The sequence below is a fragment of the Phoca vitulina genome, unplaced genomic scaffold (genome assembly GCF_004348235.1).
Source record: "Phoca vitulina isolate PV1807 unplaced genomic scaffold, GSC_HSeal_1.0 scaffold13, whole genome shotgun sequence".
Taxonomy (NCBI): domain Eukaryota; kingdom Metazoa; phylum Chordata; class Mammalia; order Carnivora; family Phocidae; genus Phoca; species Phoca vitulina.
In genome coordinates this window covers 40724634-40743671 of record NW_022589716.1, presented here as the reverse complement: position 1 = coordinate 40743671, position 19038 = coordinate 40724634, and the positions used below count along the sequence as shown (strand labels likewise).

The 19038-nt window shown below is 45.5% G+C and overlaps 1 protein-coding gene across 1 annotated transcript in view; it reads right to left on the bottom strand.

Annotated features, from left to right (window-relative positions):
• The window catches only part of SLC6A11 (solute carrier family 6 member 11), a 126857-nt gene extending 108020 nt beyond the window's left edge, over positions 1 to 18837 (bottom strand). The window contains exons 1-4 of the mRNA XM_032411932.1: positions 18530 to 18837; positions 15243 to 15377; positions 14987 to 15127; positions 11551 to 11641 (exon numbers count right to left, since the gene is read on the bottom strand). Of these exons, the coding sequence (XP_032267823.1) occupies positions 11551 to 11641; positions 14987 to 15127; positions 15243 to 15377; positions 18530 to 18782 (620 nt within the window). The 5' untranslated portion in view covers positions 18783 to 18837. The remainder of the gene's footprint in view (positions 1 to 11550; positions 11642 to 14986; positions 15128 to 15242; positions 15378 to 18529) is intronic.
• Between the last annotated feature and the right edge of the window lie 201 nt (positions 18838 to 19038).

The following is a 19038-nucleotide window of genomic DNA, read 5'->3' as shown; positions in this document are numbered from 1 at the left end:
TCCTCCAATTCCTCAGCCTTTCTCCTCACCGGGACTCAGCATGGCCCTAACCTGCTGCCTAAGTCTTGCCAGCCCCATCCCATGGGCTCCCACAGTACCACACCTCTGCAGCACCAACCACCAAAAGCTCTGATGAAGTCTGACCCTCTTTGCCACCCCTGGCCCCCTGAGATGTTCTGTGTCAAGGTTGGCAATGAGCCACCATCGGCCATGGAGGGACAGCAAGCAGGAAAGGCCCTGGATCAATGAGGAGATCCAGGGTGGGGAGTGGAGATCTGCTCCCAGCTCCGGGGTCGCCCACCAGGAGATCTCCATCCTTTGAATGTCACCTTATCCATGGTGGGGGGCGGGGGGCAAGCTGGATGCAGGAGTGAGCAGCACTACCATTAGCCAGTTACTTACTGCCCACCCCATCACTTCACACTGAATGCACCTTGAAGAGTGGGACAGGTACACCCATTTCACCAATGAGGAAACAGAGGTTCCAAATCACATGCCCAGGGGCCCCACCAGTAAGTGGGAGGGCCAGGTCCTCCAGTTCTGGTGCTTCTTCCCCACCCTGGATGTCTTCCAGGAGCAGTGTAGAGCAGACACGAAGGGGGTGCGCGCGTGCGCGCGCGTGTGTGTGTGTGTGTGAATCTGGGGAGTTTCATATACTTTCTTGTGGTTTCATTAAAAGTCATCTAGACTAGAGATAATGTGCTAAAATTTGGTAACAGCCCCTTACGTGTTATTCTGCGCCCGAGTCTGAATTACAGTCATTCATTAACGCCTGTGCCGCCAGCTGCAGGCCCTTAAGCTATAGCTGGGAGGCCAGGATCAATTGACATCTGTCATCACAGCAGATCAGAGTCTGCCAGGGTCACACGCAATACCTGGCTCAGCTGGAAACCACAATATTCTTCTAAAATCAAGGTTCAAACCTTTTCCTAAAGGAACCTCTTGAAATCCAGCAAGGACAGAACCCAAAAGGTGGTTTTATCTTGTTTTTTGCTGGGCACTAGAGCTTTCTCTTCATTCATTCCCCCATTAGTTTCTCCCTTCCTCCATCAATTATAGCTCCCCATCTGCTTAAAAAAACTATTCCTTCAAAAGTGTCAGTCCAGCAGCCTACAGAGAGAAGGGACATGCCGGTCAGATTCTGCCCGTGACAGAACAGGCAGCTGTTGGCATATTAGACACAGGCAGGAGGAGCACGGAGGCGTGAAGGGATGCAGGTGGGCTTGGAGGGGTCTGCTCTCAGCCCGGGTCTGCCTCTGGCTTGCTGAGAGAGGCAGTTTGGACCAGACCCTTAACCTCTCCCTGCCTCCGAATCCCCTGTGTGGGATGAGGACCCCACAGGGATGCCACATCATTTATCCCCAGGGTGGGTGGATTAAACTGAAGTAGCATGGTGAGAGGGCACGCTCAGGGCCAGCGCACACAGCCAGGGCTTCCTTTCCCTTGCTGCAGCCAACAAGACGTAAAAGGAACCTCAGACAAAGCCCTTCTGGTTCAGTAAACTGCGACTTCCCATTATTTAGTGTAAGACATCTGCTATTTTTTTGTGTGAAAACAAATACACTCGTGGCTCATTTTATATACAAATATCTTTACTCCACCAATCCAATAAAAGATCACAGGAGTAGATCATAGCTCTTCAGCACTTACTAAGCCCAATTACTCCTCCTCCTCCCATTCTGCAGGCAAAGAAGGTGAATTGCAGAGAGACTTAAGTAATGAACACAAGGCTAATAAGTGAAAGCAACAGGATTCAGATTCTTGCTGTGTTTGGCCCCAAAGCCCAGGTCTCTGCATCCGCATACCACATCACTGTTCTTTTAAAGAGCATTTCCGTAATTGTGTATACAAGCCGTACTCTACCCTCCGCTCTGCTCGCAGTGCTGTGTTCAGGCTGCAGCAGCAGCAGAGCTACCAACTAATCCTTCTCGAGGCAGGGGCTCTGGGCAAGCCAGCACCCCCGTGGTGACAACTGAGGGCAAATAGCTCACAGCTGGGGTGAGAGGGACCCCCCCATTTTGGGCCTCCATCATTGGCAGTGGGGGAGTGCTGCACACGGCTCCTTGAATGGGACGCCTGGGTCTTGCTTCAGGGGTGGTTACCAGGGTCGATTTGGTGGAAACAAGGGAGCCACCAACAGTGGACTCTGGCAAGTAATCCCTCTCAGCTTCAGCAGTATGGAAATGGAAACCCTCTTTTCCTTTCTTTTACTTAAACAGACTTTCTACATTTTCTGCAAACACACACACACACACACACACACACACACACACACACCCACCCACCCAAACCACGGACTACTTTTGCAATAAGGAAATCCAAGAGTCTACTGGAGAACCCACTTCTGTAAAAGGGAGTTTTCCTTTATTAATAGAACTAAATTCCTGAACCTGGGAACTTATTTCCTTCAATAGACTTGGCAAAAAGAAAAGTAAGAAGAATGGTACTAAATGTACAGGGAAATATTGGCAGGAAGAGATTCTGAATTGTTAATAGTTGTTTCTTAGAGGGTGGGGCCAGGAGGAACATACTACAACAGACTCCAAGTTCATACATTAAATCTTAATCCCCAAGATGATGGTATTAGCAGGTGAGGCCTTTTGGAGGCGATTAGGTCATGAGGGTAGAGTCCTAATAATGGGACTAGTGCCCTTATAAAGGGACTCCAGAGAGCTCCCTTGCCCCTTCCACTATGTGAGGACACAACGAGAAGACAGCCATCTATGAACCAGGAAACACGCTTTCACGACACACCAAAACTATCAGCACCTTGATCATGGACTTCTAGCCTCCAGAACTGTGAGACATAAATTGTTGCCAGTCTGTGGTATTTTTGCTATAGCAGCCTGAACCTACGAAAACACATACTTAATATGTGATACCAAATGTATCACATTTAGGTAGCTGTTGTGTTTGCATCACTAACCACGCTCACTACTTTTGCAATCAGTGAAACATTAAATAATTACAAATAAAGAGGATACAAAACGCTGATTCCGGTTTGCTGTGGTGCATCTCCTGAGAGCTGGGAAGAGCTGCCCAGGCCTGCTCCTTTGCACTGAGGCTGGTGTGGCAAAACCTTGTACATCTCAGCGGGACTTCCTCCCTGCTCTCCTTAATTCAGTGCCCCCAGCGCCTCCCTGGTGGTGAGGACTGAGCAGCAGAAGGAAGGGAACTATAGGGAGAGGCAGCTGCCCCCTGTGACACAGCCCCCCAGAGCAGGGCCCTCTGGAGAAACCAGGGTTGCCCGGCGGCAGTGGGAGCCAAGAGTTTTGAGTTCTGGCATATGAGCTGGGCAATCCCTCAGCTTCTCCAAGATTGTTTAATGGAAAAATGGAGATTTTTTTTTTTCTTCAGCCAATCTCACTGGGCTGATATAAAATTAAATGAGATAATGTTAACAAAAATGATTTGTAAGCTAAATAAATAATGACTAATAAGGTGAAACCAGTGTTATAATTGGGATTTATTATAATGGGATCATTATAACAAATGACAGTGTATTCAGTAACCCCCTCAAGCTTCTATTCTTTTTTGAATTATGAAATAATCATGTTCCTGGTTTTAATTTTTTTTAATTCAAATAGTACAAAAAGTATAAAGCAAAAAATAAATGTCTTTCTACACCCTTGCTTGCCCCTACACCCTTGCTTGCCCCCATCCCACTCTTGGGTGATCACCATGGTTCATAGCTTCCTGTGTATCCTTCCAGAAATATTCTATGAGAATAAGGCATATACATATATTTTTATAATTATGGTATTATATACAACATTCTACACTGTGCTTTTTCCACTTAATTTTACCTTAGAGATCTTTTCCACATCAACACATTTTCTGCTCATTCCTTTTTAGCAGTTCTTACAAATATACCATAATTTATCTAATCGGTATCATATTTAAGAACATTTTACATGTTTTTTTTTTTAAATGATCACAAACAGTGTTGCTCTTGGCATGCTGTTCATAACTAGTGTGGTCACCCCAAATAAAGTTCCAGAAGTGGGATTTGGGGGACAAAGCAAATGTGCTGCCCAAGAACTGAGGGTTACTGCTAAGTTGGCTTCCACTGCTGTGTAAAAGCTGGGAGAGTCCAGGCAAATTTGGAGCCTCCCATCTGCCCCCATCAGGAAAAGCCCACCAAGGATGTGTGCAGGTAGTAGGCATCTTAGTGCCAGTGGGTAAGTGGGAGGCATTAGCAGGTCAGAAGGGCAAGTTCTCTTACTTTCCTGGGGCATGGCATGGCCAAGCAGAATTACCATCATCCCCACAAGACTGTTTCTACCCATCATTCCTGATAGGTCAGGGCACCACTCCCCCCCAACCCACCTGCCCTCTCTCCATGCAGAAACCTCAATTTCATGTGCCTGGACCAAGAAAGTGTCTCCATGGCCCCTGCCTCCTGCGTCCACCTGGCAGCCTGGGTGATCTTACTCCTAGATCCGATCCTGTTATTGCATGGATATGGCTTTTGGAGGCATCCACAGGATGATTCAAACCCTTTAGAAAGGCACCCAAGTCCTTCACACTTGGCTCCAGGCTTGCTGGCTGCCTGCTTTTCCCCAAACACCTCCAACATGCCCCCACTGCAGGGTCACGGCTCCTGCTACTCCTTTGACTCAAGGGCTCATCCCCAATATCCACCAGGCTGCCTCCCTCACTTCTCTCAGCTGCCTGCTCAAATGCCACCTCCTTAAAGAGGCCTTCCCTCATCGGTGACACTCTTGCTCCCTGCTGGCTTGTTCTTCAGCAGACCGATCCTGACTTAACCTAATACTTTCCGCCTACTTGGTTGTCTGTGACGTCCGCTCCACCAGGCAAGTCTTTCATTTTGTTCCTGCTGTATCCCAGAACCCACAATGATACCTGACATCCAGTAGGTACTCAGTAAAGACCTGTGACCGACTAGATGTTCTGGCCCTGCCTACTTCCTCAGGAAAGTCCCCCACCATTCCCCAGGCTCCCCAGGCAGGAGCACTGCAGGTAAAGTCTACAAGCCTCAACATACAGCTTCAGGTCTTTGGGTTCTTGCCTGTGCTATTTTCTCCACCAGGCATGCTCTTCACTCACTCCACTGGCAAACACATAAACTTCTATTCACCCTGCAAAACCCCACTAAGCCTCATCAACTCCATGAAGCCTTCCCCAAAGCCCAGGCATCCAGGCTTCCTCATCTTAGCTCAATGCAACCATCCTACAAATATCTGTTGCTTTACATTTAAAATCTTTTTATTTTATTATTTTATGTTTACTTTCCAGGTTCCCCCACTAAGCTATGTGCTTCTTCAAGGACAGATAGCACCCCCGTGATCTTTCTGGCTACTGATAAGGTGCCCAGCACCCAGTAGGTTCTCAGAAAACGTCAAAAGAACAATCAAGTGAATAAAACGCACTGAGAATTCTTCAGGTCCACTCTGAGGGGCAAACAGACCTGGCTGAGGAGGCTTCTTCTACGAATGCTGAAAAGAATCCATGTAGGCTTTCAAAGAGCTGAATGACAGCTTCCTTGTAAAAATTAGCTATCACATATTGAGTACTCACCATGTGGAAAGCACATAGGCCTCATCTCATCTAATCTAATGCTCCTGACCACGCTGAGAGTTAGGTCCTATTACCATCCTATTTTCAGAGAAGAAGATGGAGGTTCAGGAAGGTAAGCTGCCCCAGGTCATGTGCTGGGCCGGCGGAGGAAGCGAGGACTTAAACTGGGTTCTAGAACTTGCTGGCTGAAGTCTACACTGTGTACATGAAGGGGTAATATATTGGGAGTGGGGTACTCCAAACTAGCAGAAGTAGATGGTGCCAACCAATGTTGGGTTCCGACTTAGGGAAAGGGTCTCAGGGGCCCTTCTGACCCTTCAGTAGGAGACACGAAGGCTGCTTCAAACACACAGGCCAACTCTGCACAAGGATCAGCTATGAATCCACACCTGCAGAGGTGGCGCAAAATGGGGCACTGAGCCGCAGTACCAGGAGTTAACTCGGGCACCCCACTTAAAACCCTTGAAAGTTCTTAATGTGTGTTTTCTTCTTTAATCCTCACAGCAATCCAGAGAAGCTGGCAAGGCAGGGAACAGGGCTAATCCCCATCTCATAAACCATAAAGTCAATCACAAACCTTCTCTTTTTTCATTCAATCCTTTCCAAAGGGCTTAAGCTATACTGGGCTCAATATAGGCAAGGACTCATTCAATCCTCATCTCAGCCTTGCAGGTGGGCATTATCATAATCATTTCCAATTTACAAATGAGGACAATGAACTCTGAGCTCTGAGGTGTTAAAATAAAAAACATCCGTCCATTCATTTATTCCCTCCTCCACTCATCCATCTCAACTAACATTAAGCACATAGAATGTGCTGGCAGAACAATAGGGAACAAACAAGGGCAATCCTTGCTGGCATGGGGCTTATATTCTCATGGAGGGAGGGAGAAAATGCACAAGTAAACAAAGACATGAGGATTTCGGTAAGTGCTATGTAGACAAAAGAACAGAGCGATGGGGTTGAGAGGGGCTGAGTGCTGATATAGCTGGGATGGTCAGAGAGGGCATTCCAAATGACATCTGCATTAGGATGTAGTGAAAAGAAGGAGCCAGACACCTAAGCATCGGGTGAGGAGTCTTCTAAACAAACAGAACAACAAAGGCCCATGACTGAGCGTGGGACAAGTACATACAATGGACAGAAAGAAGGTCAGTGCAGAGGAGGGCAATGGGGAAAGAGTCTGAGAGGGAGGCAGGGCCGGGCCCTGGGTCCACAGAAAGAATCAGGGTTTCACTCCAGCTCCTCTACCTCCCAAAATCTGTGTCCAAAGAAAATAAAGTAGCCACATGATCTAGAAACAATTAAGTTTTAAAAAACTCATCCAGTGAAGATAAACCAGAAAGATAAGACCTCATCCTTCCGAATAAAGATATAGAACTGAAAATGCTTAGAGCTTAATTCAGGCCCAGCACACAGTAGGTACTCAACAAATGCTAGTTGAATGGACACCGTGCAAAAGTGATTTCAATTGCATACACAGCAAACATGGACTTGCTGAAGACCTGTGGACCAATGGGATTCAAGGCCTTAAGTGAAGAAGACCAAAGCCCATCTGATGCCATGATGCTGGTTACATACTAGACAATACTCGATCCCACCAGAGGACATGGGCTTAACATTTAGAACTGCAAATGTATTTAGATAAATGTTCAGATGCCAGATGCATAATGAGTTACTAAGAAAACCAAGATGGCCTAATTTTGAAATATGACATCAGAAAGAAAAACTGCCCCTGTCCCCTAGACCCCCTGCCTGAGCAAGAATCCAAGACTGACCCAGGGCCAGAACTATTCTCACTGGCTAAGCCAACAATTTATACCCTGAAAAAGGAAATGAACCTTTAAGATGGGGCAGGGGGCGGGTTGGGCCAGGTATCCAAAGTCAAGGTGAACCATGGCCAGTCATGGGCAGGGAAGTAGCACCCTGTAACTGATTTTATGGTAGGACTTGTCTCACCTCTGCTTCTAGAGGGCTAGAACTGCATCTCACATTTCTGCCTCCTCCAAATGTGCAATAGTCCTTCCTATGTGCATGCACCAGGAGTCCAGACATTTGTGGAATGAGTGAACGGGCAGGCGGATGAGGAAGTCTATTTGGATCAAGCAGTATGGCCCTGAAGTTAGAGGCAGTGAGGAAAGGCGACAGGAGCACACCTGAGACCTGAACCGAGGGAAGGCCACACAGGGAAATAGCAAAATGAATCAAAGAAGAGATGCTTCTGAGCAAACTTGATCCAATACTTGAAGAGCTGTCTCACTGGCAAGGAATCAGGCATGCTCTATCCAAAGCCCCAGAAGAAAACTGTCAGCTGAATTTAAGGAAGAACTCTTTCCCAACAAAGTATGTGTCAAACTGTGTTTTGTGGACTGCTAGCATTCAGGGAGTGGGGGTGCAGTGGAAGAAGGAATGGAAAGATTCCAAATGATTCCACAGGAAAATATGTTGGGGGATTTGAGTTAATCAAAGATAACAGATGTTCTTGCTAAAGAGCACAGCTTTCGGCCCTTCTCAAATTTATGAGGCCCCAACAGCTTTTCATAGGATGTTACAAATATCTCACAGAGTCTCTGTTCCAAGCTCATCTCTGGGAAAAGATGAATTAGAGCTGTCTGACAAAAGCATCTTATGAAAAGGTGAGTGTCACACCAGTATTTGAGTACTTTTAGGATGCAGAATTCAACACTGCACTCATAATACAGATGCAGTCTAATAGAAAACTAAAATCACTGGTTCATTCTCTCATAGACTTTCATCTGGAATGGCCAAGTGGTAGGTCAAAAGGTCCAGTTACACATGAGGATGCAGATTAGCTCTCTCCTCCCACCACTTGGTGTCCAAATCAGTAGGTGATATGGATATTGCATGAGTTCTTGCCAGAGCCCACTCTGACTTCTCTTGTAGTATCTTCTAGAATATATTGCCTGCCTGCCTTCCTCCTGTTTATCTACCCATTCTGTAAATATTCACTGGGGGGTCTTCCATAGACCAGCAGTAGTAAGTAAAGCCAAACAAGGTGTTGCTTTATGACTACATTTTGGGGAATACAGACAACAAACAAATACATTGCCCCAAAAATGATTTAATTGAGGTTTTATATATATATATATATATATATATATATATTACAAAGGAAATAAATGGTGCATAACAATGGTAAGTTACACAGAGATCTTGTCTAGTGTGGGGTTGCAGTATGGATTCTCTAAGGAAGCACAGAGACCCTGTTTTACAGACCTTCAAATGTGCAGGTCGAAAATCATAGCCCCATGGGGCTGGGAAAGGCCAAACAGGCCCACGCATCACAGTAGCCTCTTCTCTCATACACGTCTTATGTATGCTATATTTGGGACTATAACTCAGTAGGTTTGGAGAGAACTAGAGAATCTGCACTTCTAACCAGGGGATTCTCATGCTGCTTTAAGTAATACTACTGTATCGGGCATTTTAAAAAACCTAAATAAATGGAGAGCTATACCATGTTCATGGACAGAAAGGCTCAATCATAAAGATGTCAATTTTCTTCAAATTAACCTATAAATTCAATATCCTTCCAACCAAAATCCCCATGGAGTTGTTTTGTTCTTTATTGTTGTTTAACCTGAAAGCTGAATCTAAAATTCATTTGGAAGGCAATTTTGGAAAAGAACAAAGTGAGGGACCTGTCTTACCAGCTCCAGGCTTACAATAAAAGTATAGGTGTGGTATTAACACACAATTAGCCAAAGAGACCAGTGGAACAGAACAGAAAGCCCCAAAACAGACCTGTACTTTTAGGAAAACTATATATGGAAGACATCATTACAAATCAATAGGGAAAAGATGAATGATTCAGTAAATACTGTGGGAGAAATTGGTAATTTATATTAAAAAAACAACAATGCTGAACTCCTACATCACATCATATGCAAAAATAAAATGCCAGGTAGATTATATTCCTAAATATAAAAACATAAAACGTTTAAAACTCTTGGAAGAAAGTATAGAAGATTTTTACAACTTTGGGGTAGGGAAATACATCTTAAATAAGATGCCAACTATGCAAACCAAAAAGAAGAGATTGGCAAATTTGACTTCAATAAAGTTGAAACTCCTGTATGCCATAAATAAGAAAAGCCACACAGTAGGAAAAGCTATTTGCAGCATACTTACATCTAGAATGTATCAAGATACTAGTATCTAGAATGTATCAAGAATTCCTATCCATGAGAAAGGACAAACAATCCAAAAAGAAAAAGATATGAGCAGGAAGTTCACAGATGAGGCACCCAAATAGAGGAAAAATCATGAAATGTTTTAATTATTTCACAAGTAATTAGAGGAATGCAAATTTAAAATACTAAGATTCAAAATTTAAAAATCAACAAGACCAACTGCTGTCTAGAATATGGAACAGTAGAATTCTCATACACTATTGTTTAGAGAGTAAATCAGAATGATCCTTTCAGAAAGCAATTTGACATTACCTGATAAAACCCATGATGCATGCGCCCTACTACTAGCAATTCCACTCTTAAGTATACCATGTAGAAACCTTAATTCACGCACACAGGGAAGCACAGACAAAACATTTATTTTGTGCTTAATAACAGTGGGAAACAGGAGAAAGTCCAAATCCCCATCAAGAGGAGCTGGCTAAACACAATGTAGTCTTTTTATACACTGAAATACTATATAGCAGGAAAAAATAAATGAACCAAAGCTACATGTGTCAGCATGGGAACATCTCAAAACCAATACTGAGCAAAGAAACAAAATTTTAAGAAAATATAAATAATGGATACCATCAATATAATATTTTTAAATAGGCAAGAAAGGTCTAGGTACTGTCTGTATACATAATTACATATTAGTATATAATGTGTATATATATGTGTGAGACACACACACACACACACCAAGTGTACACATGAGACTGCTAAGTCTAAATTCAGCATCATGACCTCTAAAGAGCGAAGGAGATGAATGGTACCTGGGAAGAGAATTAAAATCACTCATAAAACCACTGCCCCTCTACACTACTTATAACCAGCATTAGGGATTAGGGTAGGGGATGTTTTTGAATAAAGCCATAGTTTTTTTCATATTGAAAAGCCTCAGAAAGCATTTAGCCCAACCTCTGACTCAGAGAGGAAGCGTCTCCTCAGTACCTGGAACAAGGGATCCTGCTACCTCTATTTAGAAGATCCTAAGTCAGGGCCACTGTGTCCTGTTACACAGGCTGGTAAGGCACAATTCTGGAGCACACATTTCACAGTATAAATGATGCCCCCTAGGGTTGTGCAGTGAATGGCTTCTATAACCATATGTAGCAGCCCTGTAACTGCTAGGTCATAGACCCCTCTGGAATACTAATGAAGAATGCCCACCTCTGGGAAAATGCCCATCTGCACAATTACTGCCTGTAATGTGGGTGGATTCAGACACCTCCCCAACAACGATTAGCAGTCCTCCGCTAGCTGAACACTTTCAGAGATGAGTGATCACAACCTTTGGAAGTACTTGCAGACAATGCTGTGAAACTAAACTCTTATTTTAAGCACATCTGAAACTGGCCTCTTTATAACCTCTATCCATTAATGTTGATCTGTTTCGTTTGGGCATGACACCTCAGCTACTGAAAGAAAATGAATCTCCCTTCTCCCTCCCCACCCAGACTTCTGCTTTCCAGGCTAAATATAGTTTTGACTTAGCTTATCACAAACATGCTGTCTCCTCTTTTGTTAAAAATGCCTCCTTTTTTAACTACCATTTTACCAAGCACTTCTTACCCTAATAAGCAACCAGGCATGCTGACATGTCATCAAACAACAAAAAATCATTTCTCTCATCTGCTCCTTTGGGAAACCTCTAAAATCTCCAAAGCCATCAAATGCCCACAGAAGCTAGGTAGTGCAAAGTCGGAGAAAGAAGAGGTCAGGCTTTTCCCAGGGTGGGAGCAATGTTAACTGAGCAGAACCAGGACAGAGGCCTCACAGGCCAAGGGACACAAGTCATTTTCCACTTACTCCCAAAACTCCATGACGGGAGAGGTGGCATTCTGCAGGGACACATGACTGTGGTTGCTCATGTTCAGTTTCTGGAACTCCACACAATTCTCTACAGTGGAAACAAGACAAGAAATAGAAGATTAACCTCTGCAAGGGCTGGACCTTGGGAAACATTCAGATTTGATGATGCAACCAGGTGGTTTTACCTAGCCGCTCCAAGCAAACATGCCTCAGAGAACACTGGGGAGGGAAATCAATAACTTAACAGTTTAAGAGAGAGGTTTGGTCTGATTAGAACAGGAGGAAAAGTTTGGGGGGCAGGGCACGTTCTCTCATTCCCACCCCATAGGCCCTATCAAACTCCTTCTTCCTACCTTGCTCCCTAATTTCCTTTCCTCTTTTCTATTTCCCTACTGAAGACCTGTCCATGGCATTTCTGTCCTGCCCAGTGGCCCCAGCAGGAATGGGGGGACTAAAGGAGTGGGTCAGTCATGGTGTCCCTATGACCGTAATGCATTTGAGCTCAGTTTTCCTTCATGTAGAAGGACACCAACATTGCAGCTGCCTCATAAATACGTGATAACTAGATGAAATGTCATGAGCCTGTATGTGTAAAGGATTTCGGCTTTCTTCACCATTCCCTCAATTGATCAGTCAATCCAAGAAAAGATTTGTTGAATGTCTCTTCATTTCATGAAACTTGATGACCAAGGGGGATTTGAATTTCAAGTAAAAACATCCAACTGTTTAACCTTAATGGTCCAGATCAACCCCCTCCTCCAGGAAGATTTCCTCAATCTCCCTCCCCCTGAATTCTAAGAAAATTAGGATTTAAAGGCCCTCCAAGGAACCACCTTCTCCAACTCCCTTTATTTTGAAGAGGAGAATCTTAAGGTTCATTAATAGTCAAGGGACCCACATCTATACCCTCTCCCTCCTCTACAAAGTCACCAGCCAACTAGGGACAGAACGGGGAGTCAACTCGAGCCAGGGCTCCATCTCCTTTGTCACAGTCATCACCCAGCTCGGTTCCCCACCAGGGGACCCATACCTCTTTACAGCACCCCTGGTCACAGAGGCACCTCAGCCACCGCCAGACTGTGAACTCCCCAAGGGCAGCTGCAACATTCACTGTGGAGGCCCTGCACCCAGCAGCGGGGTCAGCATAGGGCCAGCAGCATTCCACCTCACACGGGCACTGCTCTCTCCTCACACGTGTGCATACCTTCCAACTACATCTGTAAACTCTGGAGCAGGAAGCACCTCCTACACCTGACGTTTGACACATCACAAAAGTTCACACACTATTAGAGAAAGGGGGCTGCAAACCAGGGGAAGAAAGATTCGCAGTCTGCTGGGGAAATGTCCTCCGACCATCAGCCTCCTTCCTGCTCCCCTTGGCAAGTACTAACCATCTTCTGAAAGGAGGGAGGTCTGTGGGGTCCACAAAGTCCTGAAAGGAGTCTGAAAACCTGAGATTATAGGTGCCCTTGTGCCTTTTTCCAGGGAGAGGAGCCCTTAATTTTGATCAGTCTATAAAACAAGGTTTCTCTTTTTTTTTCTGGAGTAAAAAAATTTCTCAGACATCCAACATTGACAAGGTATTTTTATTAAAATGACATTTAATTATGTACAAATAAATGAGTGATTATAGTATTATAGTATTCATACAACTATAAAACCAGAATTAAGTTTATACATTAAATATCAACTACAGAAGATAATTCAAACTGATAGCATAAAATGGATGTGTAGGATAATGCCATTTTGTGAAGTTAAATGGATTTCCCAACAGAAAAATGGAATCAACAGGGAGGAGGCAGGGTCTATTGAGTTCAGCTTGCCTATTCTTCCACTGGCTACTGGAGATTCAATTCTACCATTTTTTTCTGGTCACACTTTCACAATATCTTCATTCTTACAGTTTGCTACATTCTTAGCTGGACTTCACTTAGTACCAAAGCACCATTTATAAATTAAATCTCTCCGCTCTTCTCCATTGGCCACCATCATCCTATTTATCAAGAACACATCTTAAGTTGTAAACACACACAGTCAGGCACTGAAATCTCCTGACTGTCCTCAGTTATAAGATGGTTGTGCACAGAATCCACAACATGTGCATATTTTTAGAGTGTCCTCAAAATAAACACACACAATTAAATTATCATGGAGGACTCACAGGCCTCCAAGAGCATACCCTTGAATTTTAATTTGATAAAAATCTCTATGAAGTCCCTGGCCAAAGAAAGGTTAAGAACTAGGGCCCTCAAGAGAGACAGTGAGACCTCCACAAAATGCAATGGGTGGGAGCAAGATAAAGTCATGCAGGACTAGAAGCTACTTCACAGCACTTTATAGGCCTAATTGCTACTGTTCCTTCTGCTGGTAACCAATGTTCTACCCAGTCTTACTATATCTCAGCCTTCAGGATGACAGGCCACTTCCAGGGACAACCTAACCACAGGTTATAACACAGATGGTGAATAGCTTAAAGCATGTGTGCCGACTCCAGTCAAAAGGCAGTGGCTGCCTAGAGCACTGCTGAGAAGGGTTCTGAGGCCAAGACTAGACTCATAAAGGAAGGAGGTCTACAATCGATTAGTGATGTCTGCTCTGAGCATGGCCATCATGGATAGGAATTGCACATGTTATTTGCCTTCCCTGGATTATAAGACTCAATCTTGATAGGATGGACAAATTGAAAAGCAAACAGCACATTAGAATCCAAAGTAATCTAAAAAGTCATCCACTCAAGGGAGTGGGAGAGTGGTAAATTCAAATATCTACCTGGGTTAGACAGGTAAAGTAAATAAGTAATGTGGGCTGGGTAGAGACTGTGGCCAGCTTGAGGACAGAGGCCTTATCCAAAGACAACTGCTTATTAGCCCCAGCACTGCTGCCAAGCAAGAATGTGGAAATGTGGGTCTGCTGTTGCCAGATTGCTCTTTTAATTTTTCAAGAGAAGCTGGACTGGATTTTCATGTGAGGTCTTCTGGTTTTTAAATTTTGGCAACCAAATACATTTTTGAAATTCACTGATCACTGATCTAAAACCTAGTTTGTCTGTAGGCCCCTGGTTTGCAACCCTTGATCTAGCCTAACCCCTTCATTTTACAGAGGAAAATCTGATACTGAGAGGCAGGGCTGGAAATGGAGCCTGAACCCCTCATACCTTCCTGCAAAGGGTTCAGTCTCTATATTTGGCCAAGTGAGGAAAACACATCACCATTCTTCTACGCATGCCAATTCCTGGGCCAGGGCTCAGCTCAGGCTCAGGGCTGCAACCCACAGAATGCAACCAGACCCAGTGCAGAACTGACCTCCAATTTCAGTGGAATCTCAACTCAGGTCAAGAGGCCAAAGGCCAGGATTGATCTCCAGGATAAAGGCATACCCCCAATGCCAAGCCCCCCAGCAGGACCAGCAGGGAGACCCTCCCTGGGGGCCATACCTGTGTTCCACTCATGCCCACAGGTAGCCCAGGGGAGCTCAGTAGTGAAGCAGTTGCTCAGGTAGAAAATGGCCCATGCCAGGATGATGATGTAGTATACGTTTAGATGGGCCTCGATCACCTGTGTTGCGTAGCCAATGCCTGAAAGAACAAAGGAATGATTTGCGTCTCTCTCCACCTTGTGAAAACAGTATCAGCTACTTTTCACAGCCTGACATCACCCAGGCACCATTTCATTTTCTAACTCAATGCTTACCTTCAAATAAAGGGCAAACTTTCCTCCAACATGTAATGCCACCTTCACTAGTGAATTGTCCCAGAGCTGTTTCCAAGAAAAAAACAGGAATTCCACAGCAAATAAAAAACACCACGTAGGGAATCAGGAACGCCCCTACAAGGATGCAAAGTAAGGGAATGAGGTTAAAATTGCCTCTACTATTTCAAGTTTGACACAAGAAATCTTTAATAAGCACTTACTATGTGTGAGACATGCTCTCTGAGCTTAAGTCAAGTCCACACCTTGAGGACCACAGTCAGAAAACATGGCTCTGGGTCCGTGCTGTCTGTACATCTACCTCACATCTCCCAGCCTCAACTTCTTCATCTGTAAAATGGGGCTTTAAAACTCAGTATCTGTACCACTCTTCTCACAGAAATGTACATCTAAGATGATAATGTAAAAGTGTTTTCTTTTTTATTTTATTTTTTAAATATTTTTTTTAAAGATTTTATTTATTTATCAGAGAGACAGAGGCAGGCAAAGGGAGAAGCAGGCCCCTTGCTGAGCAAGGAGCCCGATGTGGAACTTGACCCCAGGACCCCGGGATCACGACCTGAGCCAAAGGCAGACGCTTAACCGACTGAGCCACCCAGGCATCCCGATAATGTGAAAGTGTTTTCTTTCCTTGATTCTACAATTTATATATTTCACCCTCCAGCATAGGTTAAATCCATTCCCTTTCTGAACATTTACATTGTCCTTTTGTATTCTAAAGTAACCTCAACAGGCTAGGTGAGGGGGACCCCTCCTTATTTACTTTGGAAGTAATCTATAAAAAAATGTTTTCATTAAGAGAAGCATTCTCCAAGAGATGTGCAAGAAGCAGTATCAGGCCCCAGCACATGAGGGTCAGGTATGGGGCTGAGTTATAAGGGGTTTGCAGCAAGAATCTATCTATTCAGAAAGGCTGACTTTGAATCAGTCTGAGAAAAGACCACCACAAGCTTTAGTGCTCCTATCCTGATACACACAATACCCATTGCCTGGGCCTTTCTGTGAAACAAATTAAATAACTGAGGTGAACATAAGCTATTATAACCAGAAAGGGATTTTTTCCAAATCCCTCATTCTCCCTCACCCATCTAATAACAAAGCCTGAAAACACATGCTTTCCCCACCATCTGATCTCACAAATGAAGCTTTAACTGAAACTGCTTTTTGCTAAATGAAGTTGCTCTAACCTTAAAATAACAACAATTTTGATCAATCCTGATAGTAGGACCAGATTTTGAAAGGGTATTAGCTTTTTTGAGCAAGATACTTTTTTTTTTTAAAGTTTCACATTGGGAAAGAAATACGTTAAACTATTGTTGGGATCTATGGATAGAACTGTGTAGGTACTTTTTAAAAGGCAAGCAGTTGATAATCAGATACCTCAACTATATCAGAAGGAAAAAGTGTGTAAGAAGGGACAAGAGGGTCTGTTTGCTGAATATAAATCTAAGTGTTTACAACAAGCTGCAGTAGGTTCCCTAATACATTGTAGTTTACCTGCGAACCCTTTAGAACCTAACAGATGGCACTTTCTGAAAGGCTTTTAGTCTATGTATTCACAAAGCTAGTAACGCTTAAGATAACTAGCTCAATTAAATCAGGATATCTGTGTACCCAGTAGAGACTCTTGGCAAGTTACAGAGAAAAAAAAAAAGACTAATTTTTAAACTTTACTCACTACAACTTTTTTTTTTTTTAATCTGTGCAGAATTTCTAATTAACCCAACTTATTCTGTTTTCTCCTTTTAGGCACGCATTTGGTTTTGGCATAACAATTTCCTATATTAAAAAAAGATGTTAAAACAGTTTTTGCCTGGGACTACCCTCAAGTGTTTCCACAGGTTTCTAAGAAGATACGGCAGCTAATAAAGGCTGACTCTGCATAGAGGCAGAACTCACAGCTGAGGCCAAAGGTCACGTTCCGGGTCTCCAAGGCCACTCCCACTCTCCCTCGTGCCAAGCCACCAACACCGGCGGCCACTTCATTACCAGTGCAGAGCAGGCTTGGAGCAGCCTGTGCCTTCAGGATGAATGTCTCCAAAGAAAGGGCCCGGGCCAAGCAGTACCCTTCTCGTTCTCCCTACAACTGCTCGCACAGGAAGTCCTGCTCCATGCAACCTAACAGTGTGGTCCCTGCCAGCCAACTTCTGAGCCACCTTCACTGGGATCTGGGGATCTGCTGGAGGAGCAGGGGCACAGCAAAGAGAGAAAGGAATACATAGACACAGGCTTTTCCTTAGAGAAGCTGTGCCACCCAAGAAGGTATCACAAGGTCCCTTGCCATGCACCTGCCATCTGTCCTGCTAATATGACAGGTGGAGGTTCCTAGAGTCCTTGAGCTGAAAGATTTGAGGATTCACTGCAGCATCTCCACCAAACTGACTTGGAGATGTCACTAGAAACGACTGTCTCATCACTTTCCTTTCCATGTCCCCTGCTCCACAACCTCTAAGCATCTCCTAAACATCAAATCAGTATTGTTGCTATTTGTCGTGGGTGACTGAGACCAGTGAAAGAAACTGCTTGGTGCCAATGTTTCCACCAGATGGGCCAGAAAGGGGGCCTAGTGAAGGCCTTAAGGGCCAATGAAAGACTGGGCAGGAAATCAAACAATGCCCCACCTAAAAGTTTTCCCTGTTGTCAGTCCAATCCCAGTTTAAAACAAGGTCTTGGTGGCAGAATCCCATCTTTACCTCTTACGGGGTTATTTCTTTGACCCTTTGTATCCTCATCTGCAAAATGGGTATACCAATGCCCGCAAAGATGACTTTAAGGATGAAATGAGATGATGTAGGTAAAGCTTGTTACGGAGTCTGGCATTTCAGTAAGCGCTCAAAACCTGAGCCTACTCAGATCATGATCAGAGTCCCTTTTCTTCATGCTGGTTTCCAGTTAGGAAAGCTGAGGATCAAAGGATTTGTTTCGTGCCCCTAACAGTAATGCAGGTACGAAAAGCAAGGGCTGCTAGCCTAGGCCTCCACCTCACGCTGCCAGAGAACACACCTGGCTGTCAAGTCCCCGCGTGCTAGCAGGCGGCACATTCAGGTGCGAAGAGGCGCGTGCACATGCGCCCTGGGATAGGCGAGCCTAGCCGAGTGTGGGTAAAGCTCCGGCGCCAGGTGGCCCACTGCGGGCATTCTCCCCGCCCCGCCCGAGGGTCCCGCTACACGCAGGCGCGGGAGGGGTCGCGCGCTCACCCCCTTGCTCCCCGCCCCCACCGGGCTGCTTTCCCCTCCCCGTTCTCCCTCACGTCGCGCGTGCAGCCTCACCTCCTCCGTTCTTGTAGCACAGGTAAGGAAAGCGCCACACGTTGCCCAGCCCGATGATCTCCCCAGCCACGCTCAGCACGAACTCCACCTTGTTGTTCCAGTGGCCGCGTTCGTGGACCGCCTTGTCGCGCTTGTCGCGCGGATCGCGCGCGGCCGCCGCGCCCCCGCCGCCGCCGCCTCCCAGCGCCTCAGACTCCCGCGCCTCCTCGGCAGCCTTCCCATTGCCCAGAGGCAGCGCCTTCTCCGCCGTCATGGCCGCGCTGGCTGCCTCGTGCGCCGGGCCCGGCTCTGCGCCGCCGCCCCGGGCGGGCTGGCTTTTCAGGAGGCGCGAGCGGGCGGGAGGGGGAGGCAGGGGGTGGAGCTGAGGGGCCGGGCCGGGCCAGCGCGGGGACGGGGCGCCGCGCAGCAGCCCGGCCCTCAGGGCGCCCACGCCGCCTCAGCCCGGCAGGGCCCCCGAACCCGCGAGCACCTTGCGCGCGCCGAGCACCTTGCGCGCGCCGAGCACCTTG